The sequence below is a fragment of the Emys orbicularis genome, chromosome 4 (assembly GCF_028017835.1).
Source record: "Emys orbicularis isolate rEmyOrb1 chromosome 4, rEmyOrb1.hap1, whole genome shotgun sequence".
Classification (NCBI taxonomy): domain Eukaryota; kingdom Metazoa; phylum Chordata; order Testudines; family Emydidae; genus Emys; species Emys orbicularis.
In genome coordinates this window covers 130532873-130551444 of record NC_088686.1, presented here as the reverse complement: position 1 = coordinate 130551444, position 18572 = coordinate 130532873, and the positions used below count along the sequence as shown (strand labels likewise).

At 59.5% G+C, this 18572-nt stretch overlaps 1 protein-coding gene across 1 annotated transcript in view; it reads left to right on the top strand.

Moving 5' to 3' along the window:
* Positions 1 to 18077, top strand: part of LOC135877861 (kinesin-like protein KIF21B) — a 41993-nt gene extending 23916 nt beyond the window's left edge. Inside the window, exons 21-35 of the mRNA XM_065403392.1 lie at positions 488 to 589; positions 956 to 1121; positions 1580 to 1640; positions 2133 to 2190; positions 2888 to 3093; positions 3642 to 3716; positions 4483 to 4596; positions 6446 to 6484; positions 8572 to 8708; positions 9207 to 9387; positions 10465 to 10629; positions 11437 to 11554; positions 12623 to 12793; positions 16448 to 16647; positions 18023 to 18077. Of these exons, the coding sequence (XP_065259464.1) occupies positions 488 to 589; positions 956 to 1121; positions 1580 to 1640; positions 2133 to 2190; positions 2888 to 3093; positions 3642 to 3716; positions 4483 to 4596; positions 6446 to 6484; positions 8572 to 8708; positions 9207 to 9387; positions 10465 to 10629; positions 11437 to 11554; positions 12623 to 12793; positions 16448 to 16647; positions 18023 to 18077 (1848 nt within the window). The remainder of the gene's footprint in view (positions 1 to 487; positions 590 to 955; positions 1122 to 1579; positions 1641 to 2132; positions 2191 to 2887; positions 3094 to 3641; positions 3717 to 4482; positions 4597 to 6445; positions 6485 to 8571; positions 8709 to 9206; positions 9388 to 10464; positions 10630 to 11436; positions 11555 to 12622; positions 12794 to 16447; positions 16648 to 18022) is intronic.
* Positions 18078 to 18572: the final 495 nt, after the last annotated feature.

Genomic DNA, 18572 nt, shown 5'->3' with positions numbered 1-18572 from the left:
TAATCCACCTCCCAAGGAGGTGGCTGTTTAGTTCGGTCGGCAGAGCTACACTCTCCGGGATCGGGGGGCAGGGGGCAGGATTTTCACACCCTGGAGAGACATAGCTATGCTGGTATAAGTTCCCAGTGTAAACCTGCCCTTGGTCTGCTCTGGTCACCTGGCTAGCGAGCAGCTCCTGCCATCCAGGCGGTAGAAGCTCCTCTTCTTTAGATCCGCAGGTGTGTGGTTCAGGCCCCATAGATGGCCCAATCAGGGGCCTGGTTCCAGGCACACATCCAGTGCGAGTGCTCATGCACAGTATTGGCATGCAAGTCGTCTTCCCCGCCGCCTGCTCGCAGAGCACCTGCGTCCCTGCCGGCGTCAGCCAGTCAAGGAAACCCCCCCTGTTCCGTGGCGCTGGTGTCTCTGCTGGCCCTCTGCTTTCTGCCCTTCACCGCCCTCCGCGCCGTTCTAATTCCCCTCCCTCGGGGCCTCTCCTGCACCGTAGGAGGAGCTGGACTCCACCGACACCTCCGTGGTCATCAGCTCCTGCTCCTTGGCCGAGGCACGCCTCCTGCTGGACAACTTCCTCAAGGCTTCCATCGATAAGGTCAGGCAAAGGGCCTTCCAGTGGGGGTGCAGCTCTGGGGGGCGGGTCGCAGAACATGGGATCCCAGGAGGCCCCCTGTTGGGGTGGGATCACAATTGCTGCAGGTCAGGTTTGGAGCCAGGGCTATTTGGCTGCGCCTGGGGCATCCTTTGTGCGTGGGTGAGGGAGACTGAGAGGCTGGCCTGGCCTGTGTGCTGTTGGACCCAGGGCGGGGAATGGGTTACAAGCAGCAGCTGAGTGAGGCTGGTGTGGAACTTGCATCTGTGCCCAGGGACAGGGATTGAAGCCAGGAGCTGATTCCCCATCCCACCCACTGGCCCGTCCTGTGTGCTGGACGGAAGGTAACCTCCTGCTCCCGCCAAACAGGGGCTGCAGGTGGCTCAGAAAGAAGCCCAGATTCGCCTGCTGGAAGGGCGCCTGAGACAAACGGATGTGACCGGCTCCTCCCAGAACCATGTGATCCTGGATGCCCTGCGGGAGAAAGCGGAGTCCCACCCCGAGCTGCAGGCGCTCATCCACAACGTGCAGCAAGGTGGGTGCTGGGCTCTTCCCTCCTGGGGACCCCCGTGAGTACTGGGCATTGGCTGGCAAAGCAGCCGGCAGTGGGGCCTGGGGCTGGCAGCAGCTGGGAAGGCTTGGGGTGTTTCCCTGCCCCTACAGATGGCACGTCTGCCCATTGGGACAGATGGAGCCCACCCCAGGGCTCTTGGCATTGCTCTGACCCTGTGGGCAGGAGTGATAGGCCCACTTCATCCAGACGTATCAGCCCACATGGTCACAGCCTGTCCAGCCGTGAGGATGCACTGATGGCGCTTTGGTGGCAAAGAGTTAATGATACGATAGCAGTGGTCTGGGGGGGTCCCAAGGACCTAAAGGGCCACACGCTGATTGGCGACCGCCTGCTGGCTGGCTCTGATCGGACCGGCCCAGTGCGGTGCCCTCCCACCCTCTGTCGCGTTGACGCACCCTTGTCGGCTGTTCCTTGTGCAGAGAACGGCTACGCCAGCACGGACGAGGAGATCTCGGAGTTCAGCCTGGCCTCGGAGGGGAGGTAAGCGCACCAGGGAGCATGCAGTGTCCCAGCCTCGTGCGCCCCTGAGCGGCGGGATCTATGGAGGGAGGGGGGCGCATCTCTGTGGCACTCATTGGCAAGGTAGACCCGTTAGAACTTGGCAGCTAAATTCTCCAGGTTCTGTCTGCACCGAGCATGCTCCAGCCCCTCAGAGCTCCTACGTGTGACCCGACGGTGCACAGGCTACCCACACGCGATGACTGGCCATGCTCAAACCCAGGCGTGCAGGGGCTGTACAGAACTGTCCCAGTAATCGTTCCTCTTGAGGGCCAGGGGCAAGATGGAACTGGGAGGGAAGAGGGCCCCGAAAGGGACCGGGGGATGGGCTGTACCTCGGGGAATGGGAGGAGGAACCGTAGCCGGGCTGGTGATAGGGTGTTATGGGGTGGAGGTGATGGGCAGTGGTTTCTTCCTTTAGCTTTAAGTTAAGCCTTAAAGGGGATCGGCCATTTAACCCTTTGTTTCCTACAGCTTCTCCCAGTCTTTCACCATGAAGGGCTCGGCCAGCCAGGACGACTTCAAGTTCAAGGTCAGTTCACAGCCACAGACAGGGCCATTTAACGTCCAGATGTGGGGTCTTTGGTCCATTGTACCCCCTCTCCCTTTGTGCTCACGGCTGGGCGGTGGCCCTTGGCGGGAGTCTTCTCCATGGGCGGAATGTCTTGGGTCTGGAACTGAAATAGCCCGGGGTCTGGTCTCCTGGTGACGGCCGTGCCTGGCGTGTTACTTTGGCCCTATAAATGGCTCCTTGAGTCGTAGAGCCCACTTTAAACCCCCAAATGCCACATCATTGAGCTGTACTGGGCTTCCCTGAATCCAGGCAAGGTGCCCTGGTGCTGTCTAGCCCTCCTCTGGGAGCAAATAAAACCCATGTGACACCCTGGTGCTGTGCGCCCTTCCCAGCAGCTAATTGACTGGACCAGTCCCTCCATGTGCCGAATCCTCCTGGGAGAGCTGCTCCGGAACTCTGGGCCATACACGTTTCAGCCTTGCACAGGGGGTACTTCCTGTTGCCCTCATTAATGAGCTCATGAAACGTTAATGCTGGCAACCGGGGCCCAACTGAAAGGTTTCTCTAGATCTGCCACTGCTGGGTGCTTGGCCTCAGAGGCTTCTTGGAACTGAATGGCCAAGGGGCGCCAGCGTCTCAGACTCGCTCCACGTGCTACCCTCGGGGCAGTGAACTCCTCGCCTCTCAGCTCTCCCCTCCCTGTGCCACGCCATAGGGGGAACCCAAGCTGTCAGGCCAGATGAAGGCTGTGTCGGCCGAGTGCCTGGGACCCACGCTGGACATCTCCACCAAGAACATCACCAAGTCCTTGGTGTCCCTCATGGAGATCAAGGAAGACGGGATCGGCTTTTCCATCCGGGATTCCTACTACAAGGATAAGGTCTCCCGCACCATCAGCCTGCCCACCCGCGGCAGCACCTTGTAAGCCCTGGCAAGCGTGGGCCCCACGTGCTTACAGGCCCTTGGGGGAAGAGGTGGGCTGGGCCATCGTATTCTGCCCTTGGAGCCTTGAGTCTGGACTCCTCTCGGTCGACCCAGCCTGTCCCAGCATGCAGTGGTGGGGCCAGCTTGCTCTGCCATCTTGGATTGCCAGTGTCCACAAACTGCCCGTCGGGGGGATGGGGCCTGGGGAAGGCGGGCACAAACCGGGTTCTGCTGTCGGACAGAGTTGGGCGTCCAGTCTCCACAGCCCTCTTATCGAAGGCACGGAGCTGCCTTCTCCGGCAGCAGTCTCGGTGATGAAGCCAACAGGACCTGCGCTCACAGCGCAAACCCTTAGCCGGGGCCGCTGGCCTGGCCTTGGGCCCTGCCGGGGCCTGATCCAGCCCGCTGGACCCCTGGCTCGGGAGGTGGATCTGTGCGCTGCCCCAGGGCTCTCGGCTCGCTTGCTCTGGGGTAGGCCTGTTCAGTGCTGAAGGGCCCTGGCCCCAAGGAGGGGCGATTGCTGATCTGGTCTTGCTCTGTTCCAGCCCTAGGCAGTCCCGTGGCTCGGACACCTCGCCTCTGACCCGCAGGAAATCCTATGACCGGGGGCAGCCTGCCAGGTGAGTGGGGAGAGGCTGGAGAGCACGTGGGCCTAGCTCCCCATCGGGGACCGGCCTGTGCACTCGGCTGTGCCCAGGCACGACGCTGGGTGCTGGATCCAGCTGTGCCATAGAATCCTAGAATATCAGGGTTGGAAAGGACCTCAGGAGGTCATCTAGTCCAACCCCCTGCTCAAAGCAGGACCAATCCCCAACTAAAGCATCCCAGCCAGGGCTTTGTCAAGCCGGACCTTAAAAACCCCTAAGGAAGGAGATTCCACCACCTCCCTAGGGAACCCATTCCAGTGCTTCACCGCCCTCTTAGTGAAATCGTTTTTCCTAATATCCAACCTAGACCTCCCCCATTGCAAATTGAGACTATTGCTCCTCATTCTGTCATTTGCCAAGCTCCATCCTTTTTGGAACCCCCTCCTTCAGGTAGTTGAAGGCTGCTATCAAATCCCCCCTCACTCTTCTCTTCTGCAGACTAAACAAGCCCAGTTCCCTCAGCCTCTCCTCATAAGTCATGTACCCCAGCTCCCTAATCATTTTTGTTTCCCTCCGCTGGACTCTCTCCAATATGTCCACATTCTTTCTGTAGCGGGGGGCCCAAAACTGGATGCAATACTCCAGGTGTGACTTCACCAGTGCCGAATAGAGGGGAATAATCACTTCACCATGGGCTGGCACTGCAGGCCTCCCTGTGCTGAGTGGAGGTGCGGGGCAGGGGGTAGATCCCCGGACCAGGCTTGTGATCATGGGTCTCTTTCTGAACACCCCGGCTCAGGACTTCGGACGTTGGCTTCACGCCTCCCTCATCCCCTCCCACCAGGCCACGCAATGACCGCAACGTCTTCTCCCGCCTCACCAGCAACCAGAGCCAGGGCTCCGCGCTGGACAAGTAAGAGCCTCGCGGGGCAAGGAGCGGGTAGGGGGGTGAAGCTCCAGGGAGCCCAGCCCCAAGAGCAGTGAATGGCAGACGGTGACTCCCATGGCTGTCCCCAGGTACCGTCCCCGCTCTGCCTCGGGCCCGGCAGTCCCAGCTGGAGTCAGCCCCAGGCTCCTGCCGGGCTCGTGAAGCGACCAGGGCGAAGGCAGAGAGCTGCAATACCGGTGCAGTAGAACTTCACATGGGGCAGCATCTCCCTGGGCAGGGGCCCTATGCCAGACCTGTCTATAACCCCATTGATATGGGGGGGGGGTCTTTGGCCCCCCTCTACTGGCTAGACCTTGTCTCGGGGCTGCCCCTGAGCTGCCAAGCCTGGGCCTTTAGCTCAGGCAGAAGCAGCTGCTGTTGAGAGCCTGGGGTGGCAGATGCCCTCCCTGTAGATGATCCAGCTGGAGGCTCGTCGTTACATTGCACTGCTAGAGCCCTCAGAACAGGCCCGAAGCGGTGCCCTGGCCTTTAGCGTTGTGTGCATACACGTGGCAGTGCCTGGTCCCCCGCTGGGCCCGTGGGGATCCCCTGGGGGGCTGGGGCTGTCACAGGCCCCACTAGCGGCCCTGGGCTCTTTAGCTCCTGCTGGTAGCTCTGGAGGGCCCTGGTTCAGGCCCCAGTGTGTTGGCCAAGATGGCAGCTGTCACACTGGCTGCCAGCAGAGGAGAATTTCACCCGCAGGGACGCTGCTGGGTGGGTTTGGCTGCAGTTATAAAGCGGGTGAGGTGGGTCCAGGGGGCTGCTAGCTGAGGACACTAAGCCACCATCCCGTCCCCAGCGAAGCGTGGGGCTCATCGGCGCTGGGCTTGGCAGGGGTCCCCAGGCGGTGGGGAAGCCATTTCCCAGTCGGCCCTACCCCGGTTCTGTGGGGCACTGGCTGTGCCATTGCACCTGCCCCTTCTGGGCCCTGCTCCCTCTCCCGCTGTGCTCTGTGGGGAGATGCCGGCTGCTCACAGGTCCCGGTCCCCCTCAGGAGGTGACATGGCTGCTCTGGGTGGGGCGAGCTTTCCGCCAGGGGCCCGTAGGTGCTCCGATTGCTCCTGGTGCCAGGGGCTGTGACCCTTCGGAGGTGGGGTGGGGGTGCTCTCCAGTGGCAGCCTGTGGTTTCTACGGAGGAACGAGCCCACCTTAGGACTGCCTTTGACCGTCACGGGCCAGCCCCTGCACGGGTGCAAATTGGCCTAGCTGCCATGGGGGCAGCAGAGCGGCTTTGAATTACAGCCCCTGAGGACCTGGCCCTATGGGAGCTGGTAGCAACCACCTCCCATCTGCCTCCCTGCAGAATCCCAGTTTGGCAGCGATGTTCTAACCGGCGGGAGCCCATGGCGCTGCCTGCAACTCGGGAACAGCCCCTGGTCCCCATCCCACCTGCTAGCAGACCGCACGATAGCGCAGAGCCGGACCGTGTCAGAACGCCCCAGCCGTACCCCAAAACCAGGAGTGCGGAACCTGAGGGGCTAGGTTGGATGGCTGGTGGCAGTGATGAGACGGGGGGACCATGGGAAGATTAAATGAAGACTGGATGCAGGAATCCCCGGGCGAGGCCTCAGGCCTGCACTGTACTGGTCAGACTGGGTGATTGTAACAGTCCCTTCTGGCTGAATGACTCCAGTCCAGCCTGAAAGATCTTGTGTCCGAGCCACGTGTCCCTTCCTGCTCCTCTGCCCCTTTCCTCTCTGGTTTTCTGTGTCCGCTCCTCCCTCTCTACCCCGCTAGCTTGGATGCAATAACAACACTCCACTCTCTGACTCCGCTGCTGCCTCTCTCATCCGGGATTTTTTCTCCCGTAATCCTGCTAATTTTCCGTCCCTAGGTCTGATGACAGCGATTCCTCTGTCTCGGAGGTGCTGAGGTACATACAACTTTCTATTGATTAGAACTCTCCTGCTTCTCGCATTTCCCTCCCCCTGCCCTGCATGCTGAATCCGTGCTGGCCAAACTCTGGGCCTTGCTTCTTTGCTAAATCTATTGGGACTCTGTCCTGGTGCTGCTCTTGCTCGCTGTGTGTCCCTCTTTCCTTCTCTCTGCTTCCCCGCATGGCCCTGGCATGCCGTATCCGGCTGTGGAAGTCCCTTTCTGCCTCTGGTCTCCAGTGCCTTAAGGTCTGAGCCATTGTCTTGAAATGCAGTGCTGGGTGTTTAAGCGGATAGCGTACGGTGCTTTCACTGAATGGGGGCAGCTGCATGCTCTATTCTGCCTCGAGGGCAGGGCGGGTAGTGATGATATCTTGCGCTGTGTCTGGCCTAGCTGCAAGAGGCAGGGCAGGCCAGCTGTTGGAGCCGGTGGATGCTTGGAGGGTCCAGGCTATGATGCTTTTTTTTTTTTTTTGGTCTTCTCTCGCACCTTCAGTTCAGACATCTCAATGCACTTGACAAATGTGGCTTCAGCCTCCCAGCACCCATGGCGAGGCTGGTCAGGATTGTTATCCCTGTCTTGTGTCTCGGTTTCCCCATCTGCAAAGAGTAAACACCTGGGGTGCAGCCTCTTGGCACCGAGGATCCTGTGGCTGCTGCTGAGGCCTGTGCAGCCTCCCAGATATATTAGAGCAGCCTTGGGGTTGCTCTAACTCACTGCAACCTCCCAAAGGGCTGCTTGCCAGCTATGCCACAACCCAGAGTTCCCCTAATGGGGTGTGCTAAGGCCCTGGCTCTGCCCCCAGCATGCCTGGGTTTGCAACACAAGCCACATAGAACCAATTACGCTAGCCCAAGGCAGTGTCTGTGCCAGGACAACTCTCCTTCCCCCATTCCCTGCACATCAAAAGGGCCAGGCTGGCAGAGGAGCATCTCCCCACTGGCCTTTGGGTGCCTATTTGAGACACCGTGGGCCTGACTCTGACACCCTGAGCACCATCAGCTGGAGTAGTGGGTGCTCAGCGCCCCTCAAAAAATCCATTCCAACCATGCCACAAATGTGCCGTGTGACCCTGGGCTAGCCCTTTCCCCTCCCGTTGCCTCAGTGTCCCCACCTGTAATCCAACCCTGCTGGGAGGAGGGGAGGTGCTTAGAGATCCTGGCTGGGATGCTGCTTTGGGGCTATCAACCCTCTCCATGATGGGTTCTTCCACCTGGGCTCTTTCCTCAGGGGTGTCGATTCTCATGTGCTCAGCGCTCTAGAACCTCCCTCTGAACTCTGCTCACAGCCCCATTGGCTGTTGCTGGGGCAAAGCCTAGAACTGGTTTGAGACAGGATTGTCTCCTGGCCAGGGAGCCAGGATTCCTGGGTTCTCTCCCTGTTCTCGGGGGATTGAGAACTCCTGGGCTCCGTTCCCAGCTCTGCCATTGATCCGCCACGTGACCTGTTAAAAATCCCTTCCCCATCTGCCAAAGCAGGGTGAAGCTCATTGCAAAACCGGAGTGGGTCAGATGAAGAGAGGGCGCTTCCCCCCCCCCCCCCCCGCTGGCCACGGGGTGGTGCCCTTATGCCCCACATAGCACGGCTGGAGCAGGGCCCCAGTTTGTTCAAGCCCGGAGGTTCTGGGGGTTGGGTCCGGAGCCAGCCTGTCCCTGCTAGTCTCTGACTCCACAGGGGATGGGGCAGCGTGTGCCATGCAGCAGCCTGGACTCTGTTGGCTTTGGGATCTTGCCTGGATGGGGCACAGGGGCCACCCACAGCTCTCACGGGGGGAGGGGGTAGCTCATCTGTGCCAGCAGTGAGATGGCCAGGGGGTGAAGCCCGTTTCCTTTCCAAGCCCCTGCCCCAAGCCAAGGCAGGGTCTGCACGAGTCCCTGAGCCCTTAGCACCAACGGGGTGTGACCTGCCCCCGGGGGGCCTGTCTGGGGAGCAGGCTGCCCAGCAGCTTCTGTCTGTGGTTTGCTTTGCTCCGGAGCCCCACTAGCAGGCCCTGGCAGCCTCGTGGGGCGGGATCTGGCTTCGTCCTGGGTCACCCAGCCAGCGCCCCCCTGCTGACGCCCTTGCTCTCTCTCTCTCCCACGGAAGGGGCCTCATTAACCCCGTGGGCGGAGCCAGGAGCACCCGGACGGCCCCGCTGCAGTGCATCTCCGTGGCGGAAGGACACTCCAAGCCCGTTCTCTGTGTGGACGCCACCGACGAGCTGCTCTTTTCCGGATCCAAAGGTGCGCGTCTCGGGGGTGGGCCGGCTGCTGAGCTCTGGGTGTGATCACTGGGGAGTGAGCCTGTTACCCAGGGGAGGGGCTGAGCCACCCCAAAGTGCGGGGGCAGGACAGGAGCCTCTTGCTCGGATGGCACCGGCCTGCCTGAAAGCCACAACGGGCCGGTGCAGTTCTGGGTCCCCCCAGCAGAGGGCAGCAATGCTGCACGAGTCCTTAGGCTGAACAGCTGTGTGGTGACATCCCTGAAGCGAGTTGTTGGGGCCTCTACACGGTTCCTAGTGGCTGGATGTTCACCTCGCACCTGGCACTAATAGACCCTCCCCCCGTTGGCAGGTCTGGCGGAGGTGCCAGGGGCTGGATGGGCCACAGGGACTGAGCTCCCCTGGGGCACTCGTGGGAGCAGGGGGTGGCGGGGGGGGAGGGAGGGAGGAAGCCATGGGGATCCTTTGCTGAGGACAGGAAGGGTCCCGCAATGTCATGTGCTCCTGCCTCCTCCCGCAGACCGGAGCTGCAAAATGTGGAACCTGGTGACGGGCCAGGAAATCGCCTCGCTAAAGGGCCACCCCAATAATGTGGTGTCCATCAAGTACTGCAGCCACTCAGGGTTGGTCTTCACTGTCTCCACCTCCTACATCAAGGTGTGGGATATCCGGGACTCGGCCAAGTGCGTCCGCACCCTCACGTAAGTACCTGACGCACCGAGGCTGCCCTGTGGGCCTGGCCAAGCTCGACGCGCTACCCTGCCAGCGTTCTGCACCCAGGGCAGCATTGCAAAGGCCAGGCAGCCGGGCTGGTCTGCAGGGCTGAGTCTAGGAATGCTGCAATGCTGGTCGCTCTAGCCTGGCCTGGCTCGTGGAGGCTCCGTGGCTTGGTGCTCTGCTCTCAGGGCAGTTGCTCCTCTCGTCTGTTTCGGGGGGCACCGTGCACCCTACAGTTGCTTTGATCAGGGATGGGTAATGACCCATCTGCAGCTGCCAGCACCGTTTCCAGACCCCAGCGTATCAGCCCCTCTCTCTGGTGCCCAGCCACAGACTGAGACTTCTCTTCTAGGCCTCCCCAATCTGACTGGCGGGAACAGGAGCGGCGCCAGGGTTTTTGGCGCCCTAGGCGGGGGTCCTTCCGTGCTCCCGGTCGTCGTCGGCAATTCAGCGGCGGGGGGGTCCTTCCATGCTCCCGGTCTTCGGGGCACTTCGGCGGCGGGTCCTGGAGCAAGTGAAGGACCCGCTGCAGAATTGCCGCTGAACACCCGGAGCGCGGAAGGACCCCCCGCCGCCGAATTGCCGCCCCCCCCCCCCAAAATCCTGGTGCCCTAGGCGACCGCCTAGGTCGCCTAAAAGGAAGCGCCGGCCCTGGGCGGGAATATGCCTGGGCTGCCTGTCAACATCAACTCCAGGCCAGGGGTGGGGTTTGTGTCGCTCCGCCCTGGGCGTGGAGCTGGCACGCCTGCTGGTACGGGTCTGGCTGGCTGCGCGGCAAGGCACCTCCCTTGGGTGCCGAAAGCTGCTGCCTGGGTCACCCTTGCTGTGCCATTGCTCCTGGCTTGAGGGGACGTGGGGGTCTCATCCTGGCACCACTGGCACTGCATGTGGCCAGGAAGTGGCGTTGCTTCACCCTATAGATGGCTGGGGACAGACGCTCTCCAGCCTTCTAATCAGTCCACAACAGGCTAGATCTTCCATTCCACACTGTGTAAATTGCCCCCTCCCTCCCGCGAGGGTCTCTGCCTTGAGGCTCACCTGTTTCTGTCTCTTTGGCTTAGCTCTTCAGGTCAGGTGATCTCTGGGGACGCCTGTGCCGGGACCACCACCCGCACCATCGCTAGCGTGCAGGGCGAGCACCAGATCAACCAGATCGCACTCAACCCCGCCGGCACCATGCTCTACGCTGCCGCCGGGAACTCTGTCCGCATCTGGGAGCTCAACAGGTCCGGGCGGGGCTAACTTGGGCCCCCAGGCAAGGGCAGCTCTTGTGGGGAGGCAGACGGGTGCTGCGTAGGCAGAGGGAGCAGTCGTTCTGGGCTGGGCGGGGGCCCGCTCCCTCCCGGCTGGAAGCTGTGTTATTGAGGCAGGGGCGGATTTGGACTGGCACCGGGGGAAGCTGCACTGGCACAAACCCCAGCGTGGAGCAGCTTAGCCTGTTTGCTCCTGGGCTTTGCACTACATCAGCCCCAGCAGCTGCTGATCACGCCCAAGGGTGGCTGAAAGCAGGACCCAGTGCTCCTCTCCCAGCTGCAGCCCTTAGGGCAGGGGTGGGGAACCTTTTCTCTGTCACTGGCCATTGACCCACAGAAAAAATCAATCACGGGCCACTTGCCTGCCAGGGGGGCGCGGAGGCTTGGGGCTTCCCCTGCAGCGGGTGGTGGGAGAGGGCGCCACGGGTCAGATGAAATTAACCAACGGGCTGGATCCAGCCTGCGGGCCGTAGCTTTCCCCGCCCCTGCCTTAGGAGATCGGTGGACAAGACGGTCACCCCCTGACACCGCATCTGAGCCCAGCTCCCTGCCCCTAGCCCAAGGCCACAATCACGGCCCATGGTGCTGAGGGATGTGGTATCCCCGAGATTGCTCCGTGCTCTGCGCCCCGGAGCCCGAGGTCCCCGCTTCTGCTTGGGATGGTGGAGAGGGGCCTGGGGCTGGGAGGGTCCCTGCTGGGAGCCTTGGAGACTGGGCCAGCGAAGAGCGCCTCCTGCTGAGCGCACCCCACACCCTGAGGCCCCGGGCTCCTGCTTGTAGGCTGCAGCCTATCGGGAAGCTGACCGGCCACATCGGGCCTGTGATGTGTCTCACTGTGAACCAGACCGTGAGCAACCCTGACCTGGTCGTCACCGGCTCCAAGGATCACTACGTCAAGGTACCCTGGGACCCTCCCTCCCTCCCTCCCGCTCACAGGCAGCACAAGGGGCCTTTGAGCCCAGGAACTGCTGCTTGTGCCAGCCCTCCCCACCCCCATGCATAGCCGCTCTCCTGTAGGTGCCAGCTACAGGGGCTCGCTGTCCACCAAAGGCCTGGCGAGGAGGGGACGCGCTGGGTGGGGTTGTCCAGAGCGCCCAGCGTCGGCCTAACTCTGCTCCCATGGGGGGCGGGAAGGAGCCGTTCTGTTGATCGCAGCGGGCGCAGAGGGAGGCCAGTACTGAGCACATTTGCAAATGCCACCAGGGTCTGAGAAATGCCATGAGCCCCCCAGCGCTCGTGGCCTGAAGGACCTGGTGGCTTTGCAGCTGGCCAGCGTTCCTGTCCCCACACCTGCCAGGTGTGTCTGTGGGTCACGGGGAGCAGGGTCTGTGCACTGCCCCTAAGAGCGTCCTGGAACCCAGATCCGGGAAATGATGGAGGAGCTGCCATGTCTCAAAGTGCTGGGCAGCTCGGCAGCCGTGGAGACCAGAATTCCAGGTGCCCGGCCCAGGCCTCCCCTCCGCACCCCCCGCTTCCTCCTGACGCCTCCTGCGTGGAAGGTGGAACCCACCTCCTCCTGCCCTCCGTGGCCTCTGCTGAACCTGCTGCCAAGGAGGCTATTTTGTCTTTGCAACGTGGCCCCCTGCCAGCCGGACGCTGAGCTGTGCCCGCACGTTGGCCACCAAACCATTGGAGGAGGCGGAGATTTCCAGTCCCAGCTGAGCCGGGCGAGGTTCGAACCCGCGACCTGTATCTCAGCCCTAGTGCTGAGCCATTGTGTCCCCACATGGCCTCTGCCCAAGGATCCCAGCGTGGCGTAAGCAGGCAGAACCCTGCCGCTGCCAATCCATCCCTGTCTCATTTCACTGGGCTGTGGCTCAGCATCCCAGTGGTAGCTGTGTGGTCGGACGCTCTCGCCATCCCCGCCTTGCTGAAAGGGCTGTTGCTGGCCTAATGACCTGAGAGCGACTGGTCTCCTTTGCCACCGGGGTTCACAGCAGCTGCCCTCCGGGCTGTTGCCTTGCAGATGTTTGAGATTGCGGACAGCGTGGTGGGGAACGTCGGCCCCACCCATAACTTCGAGCCCCCACACTACGATGGCATCGAGTGTCTGGCCATCCAGGGCGACGTGCTCTTCAGCGGCTCCAGGGACAACGGGATCAAGAAGTGGGACCTGGAGCAGCAGGAGCTCCTCCAGGTACGGAGGGGGACGAGCAGGAAGGCCCTGCTGCTGGGCGGGGGGCAGAGAGATGGGCTAGACCCGCAGCGTGCCGTTTCAAGGGCCAGTGCCAGGGTCTGGAGCGAGGACTTAGAACCTGCTGGAGAGTCACTGTCCAGTCTGGAGCGTGCTCCCGCCGTCCTGGGGGCAGAGGATCAGAGGGTAGACACAGGGACCCCATCCCTACGTTGCACATGGGGCCTCCAGGCAATGGAAGAGCCCCGGGGGTTGCAAACGACAGTGGCTGGCAGGGTGGGTCCCGAAGGCAGTTTACAGCCGTGGGCAATGCACGGTAGCCAGTTCTATAGGGCTGGGCCCCACCTGCTGCGGTTAAAGGGCTCAGTGGCCTATGGGGAAGGGGGACAGGTTGGTCTGGGGGTAGATAGCGCTCGGCGTTGTCCCTATTTCTGACCCCGGTGAGTGTGGCTGTCTGGTCTCCGGGCCCCATAGGCCGCAGTGCCTGGCTCTCCAGGTCAGTGGTGGCGCGCAGCAGTGCGGGGACGGCCTCCGGTGGGTCTGGGATAGAGCAGCAGCTGAAGGGGGCGTGCAGGCCGGTGCTGGGAGGCAGGAGGTCTGGCTCTGCCATGAGACTTGGCTAACATTTCAGAGACCTCCATTGATTTTTTTTTATTTTTATTTTTTGGTGGGGGGGCGGGGAGGCTCTGTTTTGGAGAACCTACTGTGTGCCCGCCCAGGGCCGGGTTGTTCAGAGGAGCTGGGCACTGTGGGAGTCGAGGGGAGCAGTGGGGGCTCCACCCCTCTGAAAATGGGGTGGTCGGGGTGTCCCCCAAAATGGAGCTGCCCAGAGCTAGTCACCATTTGTGGCTGTGTGACCCTCCCCCACAGTCTCTCCCCTATGAAATGAGGCTAATGCTCATTTTTCTTCCCACTGGAGCGCTGAGGATTGATGGCAGACAAATAATTAGAGAGATGGGGGTGGGGGGGAATCTCTTTTATTGGACCAGCTCCTGTGCGTGGAAGGGACAAGCTTTCAAGCCCCACCCTGGAAGAAGAGCTGAGTTTGCAGACTTGTCCCTCCCCCCCCCCCCCCACACACACACACAGAAATTGGTCCAATCAAAGAGATTCTCTCCCCCATCTTGTGTGTCTCGTATCCGGGTTGCCAGCACAGCTTGGATTGATCGGAGCTTGGAGATCCCCTGGCCAATCCCAATGAGCCATTGTCTCATAAAAGAAGCAGTGAGAGATAAAAAGACTTCCTTTAAAAAGTGGAAGTCAAATCCTAGTGAGGCAAATAGAAAGGAGCACAAACACTGCCAACTTAAGTGCAAGAGTGTAATAAGAAAAGCCAAAGAGGAGTTTGAAGAACGGCTAGCCAAAAACTCCAAAGGTAATAACAAAATGTTTTTTAAGTACATCAGAAGCAGGAAGCCTGCTAAACAACCAGTGGGGCCCCTTGACGATGAAAATACAAAAGGAGCGCTTAAAGATGATAAAGTCATTGCGGAGAAACTAAATGGATTCTTTGCTTCAGTCTTCACGGCTGAGGATGTTAGGGAGATTCCCAAACCTGAGCTGGCTTTTGTAGGTGACAAATCTGAGGAACTGTCACAGATTGAAGTATCACTAGAGGAGGTTTTGGAATGAATTGATAAACTCAACATTAACAAGTCACCGGGACCAGATGGCATTCACCCAAGAGTTCTGAAAGAACTCAAATGTGAAGTTGCGGAACTATTAACTAAGGTTTGTAACCTGTCCTTTAAATCGGCTTCGGTACCCAATGACTGGAAGTTAGCTAATGTAACGCCAATATTTAAAAAGGGCTCTAGGGGTGATCCCGGCAATTACAGACCGGTAAGTCTAACGTCGGTACCGGGCAAATTAGTTGAAACAATAGTAAAGAACAAAATTGTCAGACACATAGAAAAACATAAACTCTTGAGCAATAGTCAACATGGTTTCTGTAAAAGGAAATCGTGTCTTACTAATCTATTAGAGTTCTTTGAAGGGGTCAACAAACATGTGGACAAGGGGGATCCGGTGGACATAGTGTACTTAGATTTCCAGAAAGCCTTTGACAAGGTCCCTCACCAAAGGCTCTTACGTAAATTAAGCTGTCATGGGATAAAAGGGAAGGTCCTTTCATGGATTGAGAACTGGTTAAAGGACAGGGAACAAAGGGTAGGAATTAATGGTAAATTCTCAGAATGGAGAGGGGTAACTAGTGGTGTTCCCCAAGGGTCAGTCCTAGGACCAATCCTATTCAATTTATTCATAAATGATCTGGAGAAAGGGGTAAACAGTGAGGTGGCAAAGTTTGCAGATGATACTAAACTACTCAAGATAGTTAAGACCAAAGCAGATTGTGAAGAACTTCAAAAAGATCTCACAAAACTAAGTGATTGGGCAGCAAAATGGCAAATGAAATTTAATGTGGATAAATGTAAAGTAATGCACATTGGAAAAAATAACCCCAACTATACATACAACATGATGGGGGCTAATTTAGCTACAACGAGTCAGGAAAAAGATCTTGGCGTCATCATGGATAGTTCTCTAAAGATGTCCACGCAGTGTGCAGAGGCGGTCAAAAAAGCAAACAGGATGTTAGGAATCATTAAAAAGGGGATAGAGAATAAGACTGAGAATATATTATTGCCCTTATATAAATCCATGGTACGCCCACATCTCGAATACTGTGTACAGATGTGGTCTCCTCACCTCAAAAAAGATATTCTAGCACTAGAAAAGGTTCAGAAAAGAGCAACTAAAATGATTAAGGGTTTAGAGAGGGTCCCATATGAGGAAAGATTAAAGAGGCTAGGACTTTTCAGTTTGGAAAAGAGAAGACTAAGGGGGGACATGATAGAGGTATATAAAATCATGAGTGATGTTGAGAAAGTGGATAAGGAAAAGTTATTTACTTATTCCCATAATACAAGAACTAGGGGTCACCAAATGAAATTAATAGGCAGCAGGTTTAAAACAAATAAAAGGAAGTTCTTCTTCACGCAGCGCACAGTCAACTTGTGGAACTCCTTACCTGAGGAGGTTGTGAAGGCTAGGACTATAACAATGTTTAAAAGGGGACTGGATAAATTCATGGTGGCTAAGTCCATAAATGGCTATTAGCCAGGATGGGTAAGAATGGTGTCCCTAGCCTCTGTTCGTCAGAGGATGGAGATGGATGGCAGAAGAGAGATCACTTGATCATTGCCTGTTAGGTTCACTCCCTCTGGGGCACCTGGCATTGGCCACTGTCGGTAGACAGATACTGGGCTAGATGGACCTTTGGTCTGACCCAGGACGGCCTTTCTTATGTTCTTATGTCCTGGGGCGGAGCCCTTTTCTCTCCTGCTGAGCTGCTTCTGTAGCTCACCAGAGTCCGGTTGTCTTGAATTCAAATCCTCGGCTGCTGCTTGATGAGAAATCGAGCGGAGCTTAAAAATTCCAGCTCTCAGCCACGGTACAGATGTGGGGGGTTTGCATCAGCCCATTACAGAGCCAGCAGCCAGCTGCAAACCCAGCATCTGGCTCTGGCTGCTGGCCTGACCCTGCCCTGGAGCTCAGGGGGCGGTTTGAGTCTTGATGGCCCCGGCTGGCAGTGTGGATCGTGTTCTGTTGGCCCCAGGGCCCTCACTGGCTCTGCCCTGTCTCTGTGCCTGCCAGCAAATCCCCAACGCGCACAAGGACTGGGTCTGCGCCCTGGCCTTCGTCCCCGGCCGCCCCATGCTGCTGAGCGCCTGCCGCGGGGGCGTGGTGAAGGTCTGGAACGTGGAGAACTTCACACCTGTTGGGGAGATCAAGGGCCACGACAGCCCCATCAATGCCATCTGCACCAATTCCAAGCACATATTCACTGCTTCCAGGTGAGGGCGGTGGGCAGGGCTAGGCCCCTGCGGCGGGGGGCAGGGAGGTCTGACCCCCAACTCACCCCGGTGCAGCAGAGCCTCAGGAGCTCTCCAAATCCACTGTTGCTCCCCCCATGTGGCAGGGCCTGGAATGGCACTGGGAGCGATGGATGGGAACAGCGCCGGAGCCGGGCTGCAGGCGGTTTGGTGTGGGGCAGCAGTCGGCTGCAGGGCCCCCAACCCCTCCCCATCTAGCCTCTCGTCTCCTCCATCTCTCAGCCGTTGTTAGGTCGCCCCACAGTGAGGCTCTTCTGCCCCATCCAGTTATGCCAAGCGCTGGTCCTGCCCCGCCATGCTTTTGGGATGCTCTTGCCAGCTCCTTCGATGTGCCGGGACTAGCCAGACATGGTGCTGCTGGCCCTGCCACCCTCAGTGCAGAGAACGGGCTTCCTGCCAGCCGGGCACCAGCTCCTCCTCGAGGGCACCTTGTGCATCTCCAATGAGAGCACCACCGCCCCCTCCTTCCGCTCCCCGGCCCCTGTGCACAGCCCTGGCCCCCAGAGAGGGTCCCCGGGCTCACAATGTCTCTGGCACGGTCTCTGATCTCCTCTTTTCCGACCATGTCCCTTTTCTCCTTTCCTTTCTCTTCCTCTCTTCCCCCCTCTGTTTCTCTCTGTGCCGCAGTGACTGCCGGGTAAAGCTATGGACTTACGTGCCTGGGCTCACCCCCTGCCTTCCTCGCCGCGTCCTTGCCATAAAGGGGCGTGCCACTAGCCTGCCTTGACCCTCCTCCTGCTCTCTCTGGCTCTCACCCCCTCTCTGGCTCTCTCTCCTTTTTTCTCTCTCTGTCTCTTCTCTCTCCGCTCTGGTCTCAGCTGCTTCTTAACGGTATGAGATTCTTTTGGATTTTCCCCCCATGTAGAGCTCTTTGCAAGAGGAGACTGCCTCTTGCCCTCCCCCCCCCCCCCCCCCCAGGTGATTGGATCCAGCGGCCAGCTCGGTGCTGCATGGGGTTTGCCCATCTGACTACTGCTCCTCCTGGGCCACTGCTGGGGGGATCCCTGCCCCATCCCCACCCCCCACTGCGTCACTGGCCACTGCCAGTGAGGTGCCACTGGCTGAGCCTGCGCTCTGGCAGAGTGCCCCGTTACTGGCGCTCTGGGGGATTATCCCGCTGGCGGGCAGCTGGGCGCATCTGCTCCCTCCTTGCGCCGGTGCCCGCCCGCCTGGGGCACAGCGGCCTTGCTCTCCTGGGCTGCAGCGTGATGCATTTGGGGGTGGGGGAGTTGGGGGCAGGGTGTGGCCCGTAGCTGATTGTACTCGCTGTGCTGCCTCTCCCAGCTGGGGCGGGGGCAGCCCCCGGCCTCACTTCCTCTCTCTCTTCCTTCCCCAGCGACCTGACAGTGAAGCTCTGGAGCAGGAGAAGATTGCTGAACGGCCCAACCTAGGCACTGGAAAGGCCGGAGCCAGGGCGACTGTCAGGCTCCCTGGCGGGCCCAGGCCCCAGCCCCTCTCCCTGGCTGTGAAGAGCTGGGAGCGGCCTGGCCTGTGTGTGCTCCAGTTTCCAGGACTCTGGGGTGACGGTGTCTCAGCTGGGGCTTTGTGAACTGCCAGCTCCCACGGCTAGGGGGCGTCGTTCCCGTCCAGCCCCACGCTGGGTTTCCATGATGCATAGGGCTTTCTGCTGACCAGGGCAGTGCTTTGGGACATGGCCTTGCCAGCCACAGGGAGGACCCCAAGTTGAGAGACTCAACGGGATCATTCCAGTCTGTCCCGCAGCCCGTTCAGCAGCCCCAGAGCCTGGATGTGCGAGAGGGATCCTGCCACCTGCATCCTGCTGCTGGCCTCTGCACCTCCTGGGTGCCTGTGGTCTCATTCCTTCTGCAAGCGGCTGCAGGCCCCTCTCCACACTTCGTCGTTCAGCAGAGCTGGGATCTGCCGGC